The 20,402-nt window shown below is 43.6% G+C and overlaps 1 protein-coding gene across 1 annotated transcript; it reads left to right on the plus strand.

Moving 5' to 3' along the window:
• Window positions 1-224: 224 nt before the first annotated feature.
• Window positions 225-19,119, plus strand: RAB40B (RAB40B, member RAS oncogene family). Its single transcript, XM_062010493.1, has 6 exons — window positions 225-741; window positions 13,973-14,033; window positions 15,989-16,049; window positions 16,907-16,984; window positions 17,465-17,687; window positions 18,093-19,119. Exons 1-6 carry the CDS (start codon window positions 600-602, stop codon window positions 18,362-18,364), a joined length of 837 nt encoding a protein of 278 aa, XP_061866477.1. The 5' UTR covers window positions 225-599; the 3' UTR covers window positions 18,365-19,119.
• The last annotated feature ends 1,283 nt before the right edge of the window (window positions 19,120-20,402 follow it).

A 20,402-nucleotide genomic window follows, 5' to 3' on the forward strand; every position in this document is an offset into this window, starting at 1 on the left:
GCGGAGGGGGCGGGCCGAAGCGCCCTCCCCCAATGGGAGCCGAGGGGGCGGAGGCAGCGCTCTCCGGTGCACCAATAGGCGGACGCAGAGGGGATGGCAGGTCCCTCCGGAGCGGGGGAAGGCGGGGCTACCATTCTGGCCCGCCAATGAGTGTTGAGGAGGGTGGGCGCGGAGACGAGACGGCCAATAGCGGGGCGGGGCGAGGCCGTGTCCCGTGTGGGGCCGGCGCTGGCAGCCCGCGGCCGCGGAGGCAGGTGAAGGAGCGGGACGGAGCGCTCCCGCGCAGCGCCGAGGGTCAGGCCCTCCCTGGGCGGGGGGAAACGGTCGCCTTCGTCCTGCCCCGACCTGACGCCGGCGCCGCGGCAGACGCGCCCCGAGAGCCGCCCAGCTCCCGCCGCCGAGCGGGATGGCCCGGCGGGCGCTGCCCCCGCTGCTGTGACGGGACCGCGCCGCCGCCTCCTCACGCCTCCCCTCGGGAGCGCCGGGCATGCCGCTGCCTGCCCGCGCCGCTGCCCGCCGCGGTGACCTGGGCCCCCCGGGCCCCGGGATGCGCCGCGGGGGCTGATCCGTCGCGGAGGCTGGCGGCAGCGCCGAGGAGCATGAGCCACGCGGGAAGCCCGGCGAAAGCCTACGATTTCCTGCTGAAATTCCTGCTGGTGGGCGACAGCGACGTAGGCAAGGGGGAGATCCTGGCCAGCCTGCAGGACGGCGCCGCCGACTCACCCTACGGCTACCACATGGGTAAGCTGCGGCCGCCCGGGAGCTCCCGCGCCGTGGTGCGCTGCGTGCCCGCGGCTCCGCTCCGCCCGGCCGCATCCCCGTGGCCCTCCCGGCCCTCGGCACCCACCTACACCCGCCTGCGGCAGAGGCCAAGGCCGTGGTCTGGTGCCGGCGGCCCGATCCGCAGGCACCTGCGGGTTATGGAGCTCGGAGGTAGTGTCACAGAACAAAAACGGCGCAGGCAGAGGCGTGCTGGGTGAGCTTGTGCTGTACATAGTTTTCAGAGAGGTGGAATTGTTGGGGTTTAAAATCCCATACAGGTGGTCTTGTGTGCAGAACTATTTCTGGAGGTCAGGTCTACATACCCAGTGTAGTATTCTTCATACCCAAAACATATTGATGAAGGTGTTGCATTTATCCCCCTAAGCAAGTAGTTTTCCGTTGTTATTGGTGAGTACGGGGAAATGGAAATAGAAATGTTTCTGTGTCACAGGATCTCTGTTACACAGCTGTCAACCTGCTTTCACTGAGACAGCAGAAAAGGAGATTTTTGTTTTCTCCCTTTTTTTCCACTGCTGTATTCTGAATATCAGAAGAGTAGCCCTTTAAGATCAAGGTTCATGTTTGTAATATGTTCTTTCACCTAAGCTTTTTAAAGGGCAAGACTGAAGAACCTCATCCCTGCTAGATATAGGGAGTTTTGAACATTGCAGACTGATTTAGAACTAGGCTGATGGCTTGGGGGAAAAGGTGTTACTGTTTTCCTTCCCTCCCATTCTCCTGTCTTCACTCCCCCAGTCTTATTTGTCTGGAACATACCTTAATTTCACTTCTTTTCTTCCCTCATGCAAATCTGTCATGTGGCAAATTAAAAAGCAAATTATCTTGTCAGATTACCCATTGCTTTAATTTACTGCCAGTCTGTGACTAGTTAATTCACTGGAAGACTTTACATCGACTTGAGATCTGTTATTAGTTGAGTTCACAGTACTGACTCACCAAGAGGAACTGGAGGGGAGGAGAAGAGTTCTCTCTGCCATCGCTTATGAGTCAGACTTGCACCTTGAAGGCATCAGTGTACATTTTAAGAAGTTTGCTTAATAGTTTTGCTAAATTACTCCTTGGGGTGTTGCAGTGTGTTTACTCTTAATATTCTTCAGGTGATTGAAGAAAAGGGACAGAAGCCTTGAAGAGAATGTGCCTCCTCTATCTCTGTTCTACACACACGATCTAGTTTATAAATTCTTATGATGAAGGAGCATATCTTGGTGTATCTGAGAAAGAATGTTTGACTGACTCCTGAGCTCATCAGTCTTGCTTCAGACTTTTGCATGGAAACCTTGTGATGCTCATGTTTTTGCTCTTAGAAATATTTGTGTGGCTAATACTGTAGCTCTGCAAGTAGATTTCTTGACATCTAAGAGGTACAAATACTGGGTTTTTTTGTTATTTTGCAAGTGCTTAACATGCAGCTTGGAAATTCTTCATTGCCACTACTAACTTCAAAGCATATCAATATGGGGGTGTTAAGTTTGATGCACTGTTTCATGGGTTGTAGCCTCTTCACCAGGATGTTTAGTAATCTGAACTATACAAGGTTCGGCAAATGTGGTCATTTAGGACCTCACAAACTCAGCTATGCAAAGGTCACTGTTTCATAGAATCATAGATTCATAGAATGGTGGGGTTGCAAGGGACCTTTAGAGATCATCCAGTCCAACCCCCTGCAGAAGCAGCTCCCACCTAGATCAGGTCACACAGGAGTGTGTCCGGGTGGGTCTTGAAGCCCTCCAAGGAAGGAGACTCCACACCCTCCCTGGGCAGCCTGGGCCAGGGCTCCCTCACTCCAACACTGAAACAGGTTTTTCTTATGTTTAAATGGATTTTTTTGTGTTCCAGCTTCATCCCATCACCCCTTGTCCTGTTGCTAGATACAACAGAAAAAAGTGCTGCCCCAACCTCCTGACACCCACCAGTGGGATATTTGTAACTATTAATGAGCTTTCCCCTTGGTCTCCTCCAGACTAAACAGCCCCAGGTCCTGCAGCCTTTCCTTGTAAGAAAGATGCTCCAGTCCCCTGATCATCTTGGTGGCCCTGCACTGGCCTCTCTCCAGAAGTTCCCAGTCCTTGAGCTGGGGAGCCCAGAACTGAACACAAGAGTCCAGATGAGAGAGAAATGGTTTCATGGTCTCCCGAAGATGAGCACGTCTGAATGAGGGTTACAAGAGGAGAGCAGATAACAACATGCTAGTAAAATTGGGAAGGAATAGAGTCTGACTTTTAATTTTGTGCAACTTGTGTCATAATGAAGACTTTTTGTACATCCTGAGCCCCAGTGCTGACACAATGGCAGAATTCTGGCTGGTCTCACTTAAGGAGGGGTTTTAACTGTGAAAGTCCATACAAATATTTCTCACCCTGAGATTTATAATGTTCTCAAATGCATCAAGCTTGAAATGCTTCTGAACACTGTGTGTAAGTGTCTCTGGTGATTTGTATCTGCTGTCCCTTGCCCACCTGAATCCCATCAGCCTTTCTTACACCATTTGAGTGTGGCCGTGTAGGAGGCAGCTGTGAGGAATCTGTGCAGGCTCAGGGACTGTCAAAACAGAGCTGCAGGCAGAGGAATAGAGCTGAATATCTGCTTGGTATTATGACTCATTGTCTTATTTAACTTGATTAAAAGCTTGATCAACTTTGACTTCTTCAAGTTGGTTAACTGCTGGGATCTCCCACATTCACAGTGCCAGCCAGGTCTCTGAAGAGAAAGTCTAGTGGTGTGATAGGTTCTGTCAATGTGCCACGTGTGTAAGCTTCGGAATGACAAAACTTTGTTGTGGAGCTTGATGAAAAGGAACAGCTTGGAGTGTACAAAGGCAGAGGGGAGAGGGGATTCAAGTTTAACTTTGATTCTCTAAACTGCAGATTAATTTTTCACAGACAATTTTTCAACTATTCAAAAATGAAGCTGCTATTGTTTTATTCTCAGGAAAACATGGTGGTCATATGTCTTACCATTTCTGTGCACTGACAAGAACCAGCATGAAACCTGGGGATGGGAAGGAAAGCCTGCAGTGTGATCAGCCAAGTCCCTGCAAACTACTGCCCAACATTTGGCAGTAGATCAGCTATGAAGGAGTACAATCTCTTGGCTTGCACGTTTTTCTTAATGACCAAGGGGCTGTGGTTTGCAGAGAAGGGAAGAAGCTTTATTAATGTAATAAGGAGCTGCTATGGAAGATGCATTGGTGATTCATAGCAATAATTTAGAAAGCAGTTATTCTGGAGCTGGGCATTAAGGTTAGTTGTCTGGGTAACCTGCCTTTGTAGCTTTCCCACATTTTGTGAAAAACTGAAATGAAATAGATTGGACACACTTACTCTCACCTGCGAAGAAAAACTGCATTCAAATGCATTTTATAGAGGACTACAGAAACTCTGCATTTAAGCATTGTTAATTTCTCATCAGGATAAATTCAGAGCAAAGAATTGCTTCTGGAGCAGAGCACACCACCTTAGATGTGCTGTCACTTGGTAGACAAATATTTTGATCTTTTATACTAACAGATTTTTACTCATCTGGATTCTCTGTTTTGCTTTCATACTAACATGCTTGCAAGGGTGATTGCTTGACAGAGGGACTGAAAGGAATGACTGTTCAAACACGTATGCTCCTACTCTTTTTCTTGTAGGAACATCAGGCTTAAACTGACATGTTTGTCTCTCACATTTTCTCACCTAGCAACCTCTCATAATCATAGTTGTTTGCCATCCCATAAATTCTGTCTGCCCTTAACTTTTTTTTATTGGTTTATTGAGTTTCTTATCTGAATGCTTGAAAACATCCTGGTGTGTAATAGTTGTGAGTGTTATGAAGTGATTTTCTTGATCATTAAGTGGTTAGAACACAGGCCTGGAGCTTGGATGCCCCAACCTCAAACAGACCTTATGGGGAGAGACAGATTTCCCTTATACATAGGGAGCATTTAGACTAGGGTAATTGTCAGCCCCAAAGATTGGATGTTAAATTTCTATGCTGTGTCTTCATAAAACTGTGGTTTTGAACATGTTATTTGGCTGAAAGGAAGGGGAAATAGAATTGTTTTGTTTCCCTTCTGGTGTAATAATGAAAAGGATGGGTTGCTTATCACTGATTTGTTTTGAAGCCATTACACTTTCCTAAACACAAAGTGACCTGAAGATTACAGTAGGAATTAGTGGCAACATTTCTGTGTTTATTTGCACACAGCACCTGCTTTTAGGAACAACCTCCAGTCCATTCTATTAGAATTTCTCCAGCAGAAGAGTTCTGTAAAGTTGCTGAGTACCAGTGTCTATGAGTAAATAAACACCTTTTGAAGTTAATTATGCTTGCCTATAGATTAGACTTGATCTCACAGCACAAAGAGAGAAAAAATTGACCACTCTTAGCTGTAACAAGGTTGAATAGGTCTGGATTTTTTTCCTGCTTGAGTCTTGTTAAAATCCAATCATATGCTCACTGATATCAGTTAAAAAAGATTAAAACTATGTTCTTGTATGAGCAAAAGCAGGTGAGATTTGATTTCATACGCCAAGTTTTAGTGTCTAGAAAAGGCATTTAGAGTCTTACATCGTTACTGTTGGTTTCCATGGCATTGTAGGAATGAAACAGTAGTTGAATCTCCTGAGGTTCTTCTCTTCCCAACTCTCAGCCTGTCCAGATGTCCCTGAATGGCAGCACAGCCTCTGGTAAATCAACCACTACTCCCAGTTTGGTGCCAGCAGTGAAGTTGCTGAGGGTCCCTCTGTCCCCTCATCCAGGTCACTGATGAAGATGTTGAACAAGACTGGCCCCAGAACCATTCCCTGTGGAATCCCACTGGCCACAGGCCTCCAACTTGACTCAGCACCAGTGATCACCACTCTCTGGGCCCTGTTGTTCAGCCACTTCTTGATCCAGCACACACTGCCTGAGCTTTCTGATGAGGATGTTATGGGAGACAGTGTCAAAGGCCCTGCTGAAGTAAAAGTAGATGACACCCACTGCTCTCCCCTCATCTAGCCATCTGGTCATGCCATCAGAAGGCTATCAGATCAGTCAAGCATGAGTTCCCCTTGGTGAATCCTGAACCTTCCTCAACTCCCAATAACCTTTTTTCCTTCATGTGCGTAGAGATGACATCCAGAATGAGCTGTTCCATCACCTTTGCAGGGATGGAGGTGATGCTGACTGGCCTTTAATTTCCCACAGCCCCCTTCCTACCAGCTTTATTGTAGGAAAAGACACTACAGAAATAACTTAGTTTCTTTGTCTTTCATTTGCTTTTGTTCAATAGCACTATGTGCTGCCTGTCTCAGTTTCCCTTGGACTACTCATATCTTTTTTTTCCCCCAACATATTTTTTTGTACATGTGAGGAAATGGGAAAGTGCCTGTAAAAACAAAATAACTGTGAGGCTCCAGACAGGTGAGCAGCATGAAGGGCCAAGCCCAGGCTGTTTTGAAAAGTGGTTGGACTTCAAGGAGACTGAGTCCTTTTAAGCTGGTTTGACTTAACCAAAATTGTGTTTGCTTGTGCTAGGATTAAGTTTTATTCAATATGTTGGTTAAAGTACATTTACATATCAGTGTAAATTTGTTTTTGTTCTGGGATCTAAACAAAAATGGAAAATGGGACTAGGAATAGGAATTATCTAACTTGTAGCCTATTTCATTTGGCTCTACTGGATTTTGTTTAATATGAGACTGAAAATATGAAACTAATGCAATATTTACACAAAATATTTGACATGGACTAGTGTTTGTTGTGCTGATTTTATTTAAGGATCAACTCAGATGTAATACACCAAGCAAGTTTGGTTTGAGCTTGCTATGCTTTTTTAATCCACATGTAAATCTCTTGATGTAGTTTAACACATCTGGACAAATAATTGTTCCTTTCTTTTATGTCTTCACGTCTTGTAGTAGAGGAGTATGAACTGCAAATTCATAAGTAAGTGAAGCTGTTAGAGATCAAACATTAACATCCTAATTTCTATCCTCAATTTTTTGATGTGGTTAAGTCCCACTGGCATTGCAACAATATTTTTCAGAAGCTTGTTTGAATGCATGTCTGCCAGTAATCCTCACCTACAGCTGGGCATTCTGATTGTGACACCTTATTTGGCTTCTTGTCCTCACGAGACCACATCTGGAATAGTGTGTCCAGTTCTGGGCCTTTCAGTTCAAGGACAGGGAGCTGCTGGAGAGAGTTCAGTGCAGGGCCACAAAGATGATGGAGTGGAGCATCTCTGTTGTGATGAGAGGCTGAGGGAGCTGGGGCTCTGGAGCTTGGAGGAGCCTGAGGAGTGACCTCATTCATGGTTACAAATCCATAAAGGGTGGGTGTCAGGAGGCTGGAGTCAGGCTGTGCTCAGTGATGGCCAAAGACAGGACAAGGGGCAATAGGTACAAGCTGCAACAGAAGAGGTTCCAAAGGAACACAAGGCAGAATTTGTTCCCTGTTGAGGTGAGGGAGCACTGGCAGGGGCTGCCCAGATGGGCTGTGGAGGCTCCTTCTCTGGAGACATTCCAACCCAGCTGGGTGAGTCCCTGTGTGCCCTGCTCTAGGTGGTGCTGCTCTGGCAGGGGATGAGCTTTCCAGGTCCCTTCCAACCCTTGAGATTCTGTGATAGCTTTATCAATATATACTATATATTTAATGTCCAGTTTTTCAGAAAGGTACAATAAAATCATTTGCCAGTATCAACTTTAATACTTACTCAGGGCAAAGCCCACAAAAATACTGGTGTTTCCAACAGCTGTTGATGCATCTGAATTATCACTCAGATCTATGGAAAGTTAGAAAACTAGTTTCTGTGAAGTTAGGATGTCATTTCTGCCCAGGAAAGGAGGGGGTTTAAAGGTCCAGAAGCTAACCTTGCACACATCTTTACAACAGTTTGTGGCATCTAAAGTAGTTTCCTCTTTCAGCTGGGTGAGATAAGCAGAAAACAGAAGCTATCATCAATAATGAGCTGTGTCAAGTGACAAAATTTGTTGAGGAACAACTGTTTAAGGTTTAATGTAGTACCTACATGCTTTTGGTACATTACATTCTTCTTTGATGTGTTAATTAGACTGTTAGTCTCCATATTGGCAAAAGGATTATATGGGCAATGTTCATCTGGGACTTAGGGGATCTGATTGATGATCCTTTACAGAAGGCATTGGGTTTTTAAACCCTAAAGAATATCAATAGCTAAGGAAATGGAACATATTCTGGTTCATCTAATGTACAGAGTGGCTGAACCAAATCTCTGAACTGTGCTCAAGGCAAGGTGAGAATCCATCCAGCACAGAAGTTACTCTTCTGCAGCTGAGGGAAGAACAGGTAGGACAGTGAATCCATGCACACAAAACCATTTCTGTCAAGTTGGTAGTTTTTTACTGATTTTTAGGCATAGCAGCACTGAAGATAAAGTATTTTGGAATAACATTTGTTGTCAGAAGCGGGAAAAGCTATTTATTATTCATGAGATGTAGTCCTGTGCCAAGCTGAAAGCCAGTGTAACAGTTCTGCTGTTTTTCTTTGTTGTGTGGGATTTGCCATTGAAGGGCAGTGATAGGAAAGCACTGTGTGAAATCAACACGTGGTGTCAGAAGGTGGAGGTGACAAAGCAGTAGCTGGTGAGTGTGAGGAAGTGAGAAGAGCCATGGCCGTTACTCCAGAGTTATCTTGGATATGAAAGTTGTTTGTGCAATGTTGGATTTCAAAGTAGAAACTGGTAGTTTAGTGTGCAGAGGTGGAGTAGCTATGATGAGAATTTCTGGAATGGAGATTTCCAGACATTTTATAAAGTAACTTCTGAGTTAAGGATGTGTCATCCTGAGCTCATTTAGCCTGTGAAAATGGGAAGAGAGATCCCGTATAGAGAGAATGTACAAACCTGGCTGATTTCTGAGGCCAGCTTTCCTCACCTGCCTGACAGCCTTCCTCATCCAGTATGTGGAGATGTAGAATTCTTTGCAGCTACATCATTTGTGAAAACAGGTAGTCTATGTGCTCTCTTTTAATTAAAAAACATAGTTGCAACTTTCTATGGCTTTTTCCAGGTCTGTACAACAAAACCATTTGCTGTGTTTCTGTTAACACTAGGGTAGGTGGGATTCCGTGACCTCCTTCGAAACATTCAGTACTGATTAGCACAACTCTGGGCTGCTATAAGCTCTCCTTTCAAAAAATGTAGCTGTAAAATACTGACTGATGCCAAGTCAAACTATTTAGCTTCTCCACAATAAGTTATTTCTGAGTCTCGGCTTCATGTTCACGTAACAAAGCCCCAATGCCACAGATGCCTGTTTTAGTTGTGTGTTAAAGTAGTGCATATCTGTAAGTGTATTCCACTGCAGAAGAAATGTTTTGTAAAAATACTTTCCTGGATCAGGAGAAATGAACCTGTTTGTTAACAAGTTCCAGAGACTCTTGGTGTGTGGCTCAAGTCCCGCCTGTGCGCAGATGTAAACGCAAAGTGCGGCATTTAGAAGCGAGCTGCAGGCTGACACGGGCACCAGATAAACTGCAGCTGATCTTTCACACTTTCAAATGTGCTCTCATCACTAGTATTTCATAACCATGATTTGTTTACCATGTGGTGTGTTCAGGCTTATGATTCAGACTCTAGCTCTTCACTGTCCCTCAGTTTTTGTGTGGGGTATGCTGAGCACACGGTGGCAGGCAGGAACTCACCATTACACTCCTGCCATTGCTCTCTCTTTTCCTCAGGCTACGACTTTATGAAAAGAACCCTACCCTGACCTTACCAACTTATGTTTCCTTGCAATTCCACATCAGCAGAGCTGAAGTAGCAAAGAATGCTTATGTTCTCTGACAGAATATCTTGAGGGAGCAGCCATAAGTGTATTTGAGGAATGTATGTCTTGTTTGCCCTGTTTCACAAAGAATGACCCATTGTAGATGTTTGGATGAAACAGAAAATGCTTTAAAAAACACCCAGTTTAATTGAAAGAAAGAAAAAATGGGCTGGGGTATTTTAGTTCATAGGTTTTGAATCAAAGTCATTCATTCCTTCAAAATTTTAAGGGCAACGATGTGTTAATGTATGTCTTGTGCCCTTACACTTTGTTTGCTTGCTGACTTTATGCAGTGCCTTAAAATGGGGTGTTTAAGTGTGTGAAATATGAAACTACCAGTTGGAACACCCAGAAGAGACCCAGCAGGCTCTCTCAAGACTAGGCTGAGGAAAAGAAGCTCAGGTAGCTCTCAAACTGGACACGTTCCTGTGTGACCTGATCTAGGTGACCCTGCTTCTGCAGAGGGGTTGGACTGGATGATCTCTAAAGGTCCCTTCCAACCCCCACCATTCTGTGATTCTATGAATGACAGAGGGACTGTACAAAGAGTCTTGTGCTGGAAAATTTTTAACATGGGTATCTGGATGCATGTATTTCTTTTCTAATAGTTTTAGCAGTCCCTGTACACAGTGTGGGATCTTGCTGAGTCTGGACTCTGCTCTTCTAATCTTTCTGTATGTTTGCTTCAGTAAATATGTCAAGTGAAGTTTGTATAAAGCACAACCTTGACTTTCCAAACCACTTCTGAATCAGTAGATTGTGGTTTAACTTGAACACATACTTTATTAAATAGAGGCATGATAAATGGAATTTTAAACAGATTTAAAACATCTAACTTGTTCAGTTACTCCTTGTGTTAATTAGGAACCTGACTAATTAATTGGGGGAGGCAGGGGGTGTTGTATAGGTTTTGGAGGGGTTGGAAGGGACCTTTAAAGATCTAGTCCAACCTCTCTGCCAAAGCAGGTCCCACCTAGATCAGGTCACACAGGAACATGTCCAGGTGGGTTTTGAAAGCCTCCTGACAAGGAGCCTCCACACCCTCCCTGGGCAGCCTGGGCCAGGGCTCCCTCACCCTTGTACTGTACTTGACAGAACAGTATGGTAAGAGGTAGTCGGACTGACTGCCCCGGTAGCTGAGATGACAAAATGTCAGGGTGGCTTGAATCACCACAGGGTGACAAGAGCATAATGTTGGCTGGCTCCAGCATAGCAACATGGCCCAGGGAAGGGGGTCTGCAGCCACCACATCCCTCTCCTATAGCTTCTGAAAGGTGTAACACAGATGCAAAGCAAATGCAGAACAAGCTCCAAACAAAATATGAGGCAGTGTCTAGTTCCTATGAAAAGTTTTGCCATTCAAATACTCCTCAAGGTCTGACCAATGGTTGGTATGGAGTCCATGGCTTCAGATTTTGTTCAAGTGTTGGACTCCAAGTGTGTTTTTCACTGCTGCAGAGCTGAACAACTGTCTGTTATTCACACTGTAGATCATTGAGTCTCAATCATTAAACCAAAGAGAAAAGATCTCTGATGCAAATAACTTTGCCTTTGGTCAAAAACAAAAGAAGCAGCTGAAATGGCTGAAGGATTCTGCCCTAAAGTGACCCATCACAAACCCCAGGAACTTTGATACACTAACTATAAGCTTCAAAGGAAGCAGAAGTTCACAGAATGCCTTAAAATACTCAGTGTTGACATGAACCCAGTGTGCTCATGGAGCCTAAGTGCTAGTGTGGTAATGGCTGAAAAGCGTTGGTGCAGAGAGGATGGCTCCCATATACTGTAGCTGTTACCAGACAGCTGAATGGGGTTTTTGGGATCCTTCCTACCACAGCATGAAGTTCAGTAGTATTTATTTCAGTCTTCTATCTGCTGGTTGTCTGTTCAAGAAGAACAAAATCTATTATGAATCAATTGGGTGTAAGCAATCCCAGCCCTTCAGCAAGGATGGTGACTTGTTTCAGATTCTTTAATTTCAATTTGTGGCTTTAGGTGAGTATATTTTATTGAAAACCATCCATGTGAAGTATTGAGCACTGTGAGGTTTTTCTGCTTTACATCAAAATTGATTTTAAGAAATATTTATTGATTTAGCAGCCTTTTCTTTGCCTTGTCTCCAGATGTATTTCAGTTGCATTTCTAAACAAGGGTATTCTGTCTTACTAAATGAGTGAATAATGTTCTGGAAGCACTTTTGATTTATACAACAGTGCAATCCACGTCTGTTGGTTTCATTCTTGCTGTTCCTGATGGTTCATGGCAAAGGTCTTTTTGTTTTGTTTCTTGCAGGCAGGTTCAAGCTATGTTATCAACTGTTTCTATAACAGCTGAGGAATGAGGAACTTTCTGAATCTGTCTCCTCTTCAAAAATCTTTGAGAAACCCAAATAGCGGCTGGTATAATTTTGCATGATGTGTGTGGCTACACACAAATGACTTGCAGTGGTTTATGGTCTGTGGTGCAAAGCCCAGCACCAGGATTATTCAGCTGTGTATCCTCTTGCTATGCAATAGTAATTTTCTACATTTGACCAGAATTATGGATGTCATAGGATCACAGCATGGTGGGGTTGGAAGGGGCCTTTAGAGATCATCCAGTCCAGCCCCCTTGCAGAAGCAGGTTCACCTAGATCAGGTCACACAGGAATGTGTCCAGGTGGGTCTTGAAGCCCTCCAAGGAAGGAGCCTCCACAACCCCTCTGGGCAGCCTGGGCCAGGGCTCCCTCACCTGAACAGGGAAATAGGTTTTTCTTATGTTTAAGTGGAACTTTTTGTGTTCCAGCTTCATCCCATCACCCCTTGTCCTGTTACTATCTACTATAGAAAAGAGGGATGTCCCAACCTCCTGACACCCACCCTTTAGATATTTATAGATGTTAATAACATCTCCAGTCCCCTGATCATCTTGGTGTCCCTGCACTGGCCTCTCTCCAGCAGTCCCCTGGACACAGGACTCCAGATGAGGCCTCACCAGGGCACAGCAGAGGGGGAGAAGAACCTCCCTCGACCTGCTGCCCACACTCTTCTTGATGCCCCCAGGCTGCCATTGGCTTCTTGCCCACGAGGGCACATTGCTGGCTCATATTTAGCTTATTATCAATCAGCACTCCCAGGTCTCTCTCTGCAGAGCTGCTCTTCAGCAGTTTGACCCCCAGCCTGTCCTGGTGCGGGGGGTTGTTCCTTCCCAGCTGCAGGACTCTGCACTTGTCCTTGTTGAACCTCAGGAGGTTCCTCTGTGCCCAACTCTCCAGCCGGTCGAGATCCCACTGACTGGCAGCACAGCCTCTGGGGAATTAGCCAGTGCTCCCAGTTTGGTGCCAGCAGGGAACTTGCTGAGGGTCCCTCTGTCCCCTCATCCAGGTGATTGATGAAGATATTTAACAAGACTGGGTCCAGCACTGAAATAACCTTTAATAAAATAAACCTGTCTCTTGTAATGTTGATAATTATGCAATTTGTGGATATCTTCATGTATCAGCTGCATCTGAGCTGCTTCTGATTATTTTTACCTAATCCAATTCAAAGTAACACATCCTTTTTGCCCAAGAAAACAGTAAGGCTAGACTCGAGCTTATTTTTATATAGTTTATTTGCTTCCTGGGGCTTTCCAGATTAGCACTCCAAAGGTAATATGTAGCACTGGAGGCTGTTTGCAAAGACTGCAGAATACGCAATGAAGATGTGAGCTAAATCATAGATGTGTGTCTATACCTGTGTAAGTACATGTACATATTTATAGTATCTATTTTGAACACCACAGTACTTCTTCATCTCGTCTAAAAGAGATACTGGAGCTCAACCACAAGGCCTGGGCTGCTTATGGAAGGAATAAATGGAACATGTCTGTGTCTGCTGGACACTCACTGCATAGGTCTTTTGGGCAGTGGAAATGGGAAAGGCTGGAAGACAAAAGACAAGGCACTTCTTGCACCATCTGCATTTTATACAAGAGTGAGGCACGTATCTGATGTAATAACTGTCTCTGAGTCAGAGATTGAGGAAGGAAGAAATAATAAAGACAGTAAAAGTAGAGAATAGAGGAAGAGAACAACATTCAGTCTGCAAGGTATGGATGAGAAAAGGCAAAACTCTGGTTCTGCTTTATTTTGTTTAGAAGATAAAACTCTTTAAGGATATAGAGTGTCTCATGATAATGAATAAAACAGACCATTTATCAGCCTGAAAGGAGCCTGACATCTGCTTTGAATGGACCAAGCTTAAGTAACATGAAAGGTCTTTGTAACTTTATATGAACAAGTTGTTCTTATCCATATGCATATCACAGAGTGCTAATGACAAATACCTTTGGTTTGAGTTTTTTTAAAGTCAGCTGCTTTGAAATCTATCACTGTCTGCATGGATGTTGTACACCTCCAAGCTGCTCTGAGATTTGCATGTCTGCCTTCCCTACAGGTATAGATTATAAGACCACAACAATTCTTCTGGATGGCCGACGAATCAAGCTCCAGCTCTGGTAAGTGTGTGCTCCACACTTCCTCATCATCTTATGTTTCAAAGGCACAAAAGTGCCATTCTTTGGGGCAGGAGTTCTTCCTTATGCTTCAGAAATAAGGAAGAGTGAGCCAGGCAGCTAGCCCTTTAGGTAAGTCATGCTTTCCCTTTGCCTGTGTATTTCATCTGAAATAGGGGAGCCAACAGTTTCTCTACATGAGATGCACAACAAATGCAGAAGAAAGGCACAAAAGATTACAGGTACCTTCAGGATAGATTCTAAGTGCCTTCAAAGATTGTAAAACTTTAAAAGGTTATAAAACTAATGAGAACCATGTAAGTTCCTTAGAAAGCATACAGGGATTGTACAGCAACATCCCTTTGGTCAGTTTATGGATAGTAATGGTTGGCTAAATAACCACAGGGTTCTGATTGTTTTTAAAGTGATATGACTCCACGTAGAATTGTATTGATCAAATTGTTTTACAACAAGGGTTTTTCCTGTAGGATCCAACACTTGGTCTGTCAGGGTGCTTTGGTGGTGAGGTTGTTTGAAGATTGCAGGGTTCCTTTTTCTTTGTGCAGGGGTTCTTCTTCGTTGCGCAAAACGGGAGTGACCAGACACTAATCTGATGTTCATCAGCTCCAATTTATTGTCACATAATCACTTATATACCTTTTCCAAATGCAGTAACATGCTACAATTCATGGCAAAAAGTTAATACTAAGCATCACACCCTGTGCATAAGGCCACAAAGTTTCATTTTTGTAACAACTTCAGCACCAACCTCATTGTGTAAAAACACCATCCTTATTGTGCTTAAAACATCAGCCTTATTGTGTCTAAAACATCACCCCATCTGTTTGGCCTTCAGTTAGTTTTTCTCTCACACTATGGTTATGCTTACCTTACATTTAGTTAACTTTATATTATTGTTAGTTACATGTATTACAAGTTATTAGTCAAGTGCAATCAATCACAAGATGCTAAATTGAATGCTCTATTCAGTCTTCTAACAATGCTTAGTTTAATGCTCTGTCCTATCTTCTTGCTTTGACTTTGTTTCTGTTACAATCTGCTGTTTTGGTTTTCCCCTTGCTCAAGCTATCACACAGGCATTCCTTTCTGTGCTTTTTTGCTGCAGAAGGCAATTCAAAGACAAACTGCTGACTTTCTCCGTTTCTGACTGACTCCATAACATTCATTACAGCCCAGGCCCCAACAGAAGATGGCCATCTTCATTTAGAAATACTCAGCAGGGGATACAGCATGAAAAATGCAACAACAGTTGTTTTATTCGCTCCAAACTTGTGGCATAAAAGGGAGGAGTATGGTCAGTGTAGGACAGGAAGGAGACAGAGTGTGATTTGTTGGGTTTTTTTTGAGGAACAATAATTTGGAGAGGCAGGTTCTAGGAGCAAGCAGTGTTCAGATAGAGAACTTGAGGTTAAAATGAGTTGGTTTTACAATATCCTTTTCCTCCTAGAAAGAGACAACCCTGTGCCATTTCCGTAGGTAAAATTAATTTTGGTGTTTGTTTTTGTTTGAAACTTCAAGTTGCTGGAGTTAGTGTGTCAGAGCAAAGTTACTTCTAATTTATTCTTCCCTGCTTGTCTTTGCCTGGGTGATTTTCAAAACCACGTTTCTAATATTAAATGCAAGGATGGATGACAGTACTCTGCCACTTGGTATCTTCTTTACCTGATATTTTGCACACCTACTTTCTTCTTCTGTCCTCCAGCTTAGCACAAATCATAGGTAAATCATGGGTTAGCTTACCTGAGAAGCAGACTTGAGTAACAGCCTTTGTTTTCCAAGGGCAGTCACAAGAGAAGAGCTGTTGCACGTGGCTGGCTGCTGCTGCATGACTCATGGAAGAGGAGCTGATACTGCTCGGGACAGATGAGTTAAGCTGAACACTTCACACAGGAGGCCACCTACTTCTCTTAAAAATATGTCTCATTTGTTCTATTTAGGGATACATCAGGGCAAGGGAGATTCTGCACCATATTTCGGTCTTATTCAAGAGGTGCTCAGGTAAGCACAGCTACAGCTTTCTCAGCAGTGAGTAGTGGCTATTGGATGGAGGGGAGCAGAGTCAGCAAACCATCCATGGTGGCTTCTGTAGGTCACTGGCAGATTGCATGTGGATTCAGTAATAGTCTGAGATAACATGAAATGTGGGAAATGAGAGGCAGGGAGGGGAAATCCATGAGATTGAAGTTGAATTGGGGTAAAATACAATGATATATATCCTTCTGCCTTCTTGTTCATTACCTCAGTAACTTAAGCACATCACTGTGATCACATGGAAGCTATGCTAATGCTACCTGTAACACTGTGCTAACAAAAACTGCATGCCAAGTAAGAACAGAACTGTCCAGAGTAATGAGAAAAATATCAACATAGTCTAAATGTGATGAAATAGAATGACTTGTAAGGGAATGGTTTTAAAAAATACAGACAGACATAGTAGAAGTCACTATAGCTTCAGAGTTCAAAGCATTGCTGTGATTTGTGCCATGTACTGCTTCAGATGAATTGCATCTGTTGTGTTCCAGAATCACACAAAGCATTGAATCTTCAAGCTGCCAAATGTGACCCAAAATAGTTATTTGCTCGGAACTTGTGATGTGTGCATGATCAACCAAACCTGTCCACTAGAAAAAGAAATATTTGCCAATACATTAGGCCAATACAATACATAAGTCACAGTTTGTGTCCTGTAGCTGGTCTGTAGATACGCAGAGATGGGGCTTGGTTTCACTGGATGCTGAGATTCTGCTCCATTGAGAAACTGCTCAGCATCTTACCAGACCATTTCAGAACTGGAGAATTTGCAGAGAGTATTTTGTATGTTATGCCTCTGTAAAACTTGGATTGTTTCAATACAGGGAGTGATACTGGTGTATGATATCACAAATCGGTGGTCGTTCGATGGAATCGATCGATGGATAAAAGAAATAGATGAGGTAAAGTACAATCCCTGTGTCAGTCTGTAACTGATGACTAAGACCAACTGCTTGTATTTTTCTACTGTTTTTACTGGCATTTGCATGCAGTGTTTACTACAGTTATCCAAGATGCCAAGTTTACCATTTTCTTTCTATGTTTGTAATTCTAGGAAGTTGGAAACATATCAGCTAAAGTGTCTGATTTCTTCCAAGGTGTTGATGGAAAGCATATGGAGGGCAAAGATTTCATATTGTAGTCCCACTCTCGCTATAGACTTGCCATATCATCTGTGCAAGCCTGTCTTCTCCACGGAAGGGATGGGTTTAGATCAGAGAATCACAGAATTGTTTCATCTGGAAGGGATCATCTGCTCTAACCTGTCCCTTAGTTTTTCAATTCTGAAAAACCTTTTGTTTTAATTGAGGGAAGGGAATGGAAGCCAAACTATTCTTCTTTTATATAGACACATTTCTTTTTTATTGCTTCTCTTTGCTCAGCATGCTCCTGGTGTCCCAAAAATCCTGGTTGGAAATCGCCTTCACTTAGCCTTCAAGCGCCAGGTGTCCACTGAGCAAGCACAAGCCTATGCTGAGAGGCTGGGCATGACTTTTTTTGAAGTCAGTCCACTTTGTAATTTCAATATTACGGAGTCCTTCACTGAGCTGGCAAGAATAGTATTGCTGAGACATGGAATGGACAGGCTCTGGAGGCCAAACAAGGGTAAGTGATGGACACTGACAGTGTGTAAGTTGATGATTTAAGGCTCCTTAATACAATATCATTTTCAAAAACTTTGACCCTGATGTAAAAACAGCAAAAAAAAAAAAATCAGGAATCTTTGCTTTGTAAACAGGAAAAGTGTATCTGCAGCCATAACCTGTTCTGCTTCTGTAGAGAATAACCTATCTTTCCTAGAACTTCCATACTCAGGCATCTAAGCATTAAGACATCAGTAGGAAACTGAAGCAGCAGATATTTTGGATAATGTGTATATGTGAAAGGGTATGGGAGGCAAAATGAGAATTGCCCCTGTGAGTAGGGAGTGCATGCAGAGTTCAGGCTATGCTGCTGCTGTGGCTGACCAAAGCATGCCATTACAATGCAAGTTTTATGTCTGTTTTTAAGTACTGAGTCTGCAAGACCTTTGCTGCCGTGCCATAGTTTCCTGTACCCCTGTGCACCTCGTTGACAAGCTCCCTCTCCCTGTTGCCTTAAGAAGCCACCTCAAATCTTTCTCCATGGCAAATGGCCTTAATGCGAGGATGATGCACGGCCGCTCGTACTCGCTCACATCCAGCAACATCAACAAAAGGAACAGCATAAAGAAAGCTAAAATTACCCGTCCAGCACAGAGCCCACCAAAACACTGCACAAGAAACAGCTGTAAAATTTCTTAAGCTCTCCATGGGGAAAGGAACCTCGATGGAATCCCCTCATGTGAAGTGTTCAACACCAGGAGCCCTTGTTCAATGTTTGAGCACACTCTATGTGTGTATCACACTACATCACAGACAGAAATGAGAAAAAGAAGTCTTTCTGGCTCACTACAGTAATGCTGCTTTGGAACAAATGACATGCTCACTGCAACTAAAAGGGTGTGGGTTTTTTCCTGTTGGGTTTTCATACTGCATTTTAATTTCTGATGTGCATGATGCCATTGTTTTTGCTAGCAGATGTGTTTTCATATGGGAAAGAATCACCCTTAGGTTCAGTTCTTAATTCCATGACGTCTGGGAAGTTGCTTGTAGGAAATCCTGCCTTTTGCAAACGACTCAAAAAGGCAACAGCGAATCATCAGTTTGCATCTTCAGGCAGGGGTTTCTGAACACAATGTATTGTGTACATTGTGAAATTCTACAGTGTGACAAATTGAACTGACACTGCAGTTGTTGTGTTTGGATTTTTTGGTAAAGTTTCCTTGGTAACTTTGAAGCACTAACTTAACTAAGCTAAAAATGTACATAGATAATGCACATACACAACAAGGTTTTGTCCCATTCGTGTATGTGATAGATTTGATAAAGTTCTTTGTATGTTATTTAATGCTTTGGGAAATTAATTGGTGGTTTAAATACTTATTTTTCTGTAAAAAAAATTAAAATTACATTTTATACCACTCTACAATAAAGTTCTAGGAGGAAAATGCCAAAGATCCTGTGGTAAGGAACGTGACTTGAAGAGCTGCTTTATAAGGAAAGAACGCTATTTAAAAACAAACATTTCTGGAAAACAAATCCTGTTCTCTTTTCTTTAACTGGGGGAGGTTGGCTTTATCTTCCTTTAGAGGAATTTGAAGAAAAGTATACCTGAACTAGACACAGGGAATGTGAAGTCATCCTAAAAGCATTATGTAATGCTTGTGCAACAGTATCTGCCTTCAGTGTTAACTGAAATGTGGGGGAATAATATAGGTCAAGTCTTCTGTTTGTGAAGCTGTGGTGTGACTGGTTCTCTTGAGTAGTAACAATCCCTTGAGGTGAGGGTTAGCTTCATCCCTGTTTCTTCTAGGTATCCTCACTGTCGTCAGATATCAAGTTATTGGGTATCTATAATGTTCTTCTCTTGATCAGCAGCAGCGTGCACAGCTGCTGTAGGCACTTAGGGGAAATTCAAGACAGCAAAATGCCAGAGTTATGCCAGGACCCAGACTAACCAATGCAGCGTTACTTAATGAAAAGGGCAAGGAAGAAAAAGTCTCTTAGTAAGCCTAAAGGGCAAAACAGTAGGGGGGAATCCTGTCAGAGAGCTCCCAGGGGTGCTAAGCCAACTCCACCTTCAGGTCTGCAGATGAGAAGCAGTGTGGGTGTCAGGATACAGCTGCTGGACTGTAGAAATTTCATCTTTACAGAATGAGAAAATGTACATAGCAGCCTGAATCGCCAACATCTGTACTTAGGGAGCAGTCTGCTTATCTTTGACTAGTGACAGGGTGCTGGACAAAGAGCTCTCTTCCATGCACGGTCCTATACTCAAGTTTATTCCAAATTATTACCTTGGCCTTTTCAGTCACCAGGTCATCGGTCTGTTTCCTTTAGGCTGTTTCCTTTTGTTACGTGATGTGCAGTAAGAATGCCTAGCAGGAGAGAACACTAATGTGGACGTGTGTATCCTCAAGGTCAGGTTCTCCATTCTTCCTCCCAGCCCTATGAAGCAAGATAAGGAGGAGAGGCCAGACCAGCACTACTTGCTGCAGGGAATACCTGTTCCTTGACTGCCTGAGGAGACAAAATCTTGTAAAGACGAAATGTGATTATTTTATGTATCTACACAAAAGAGTGCACCGTTGTGAGCTGCCCAGCTGCCGTAGCGTGTGACACTGCAGCTGTTTGTTTCCAAACACAAGTCTACACTAGAGCAGAAGTCACATTCCCACAGGCGGTCGGAGCCCGGGGTCACCCATCGCAGAGGAGCCCGCGGCCGTTCCCCGCAGGGTCC

The sequence above is a fragment of the Colius striatus genome, chromosome 18 (assembly GCF_028858725.1).
Source record: "Colius striatus isolate bColStr4 chromosome 18, bColStr4.1.hap1, whole genome shotgun sequence".
Classification (NCBI taxonomy): domain Eukaryota; kingdom Metazoa; phylum Chordata; class Aves; order Coliiformes; family Coliidae; genus Colius; species Colius striatus.

Bases quoted from the DNA above. Each gene is read 5' to 3' on its own strand.
- RAB40B (XM_062010493.1), top strand. From the start codon at position 600: ATGAGCCACGCGGGAAGCCCGGCGAAAGCCTACGATTTCCTGCTGAAA. The intron at 742-13,972 runs GTAAGCTGCGGC...CCTTCCCTACAG, and splicing joins ACCCTACGGCTACCACATGG to GTATAGATTATAAGACCACA. The intron at 17,688-18,092 runs GTAAGTGATGGA...TCTGTTTTTAAG, and splicing joins GCTCTGGAGGCCAAACAAGG to TACTGAGTCTGCAAGACCTT.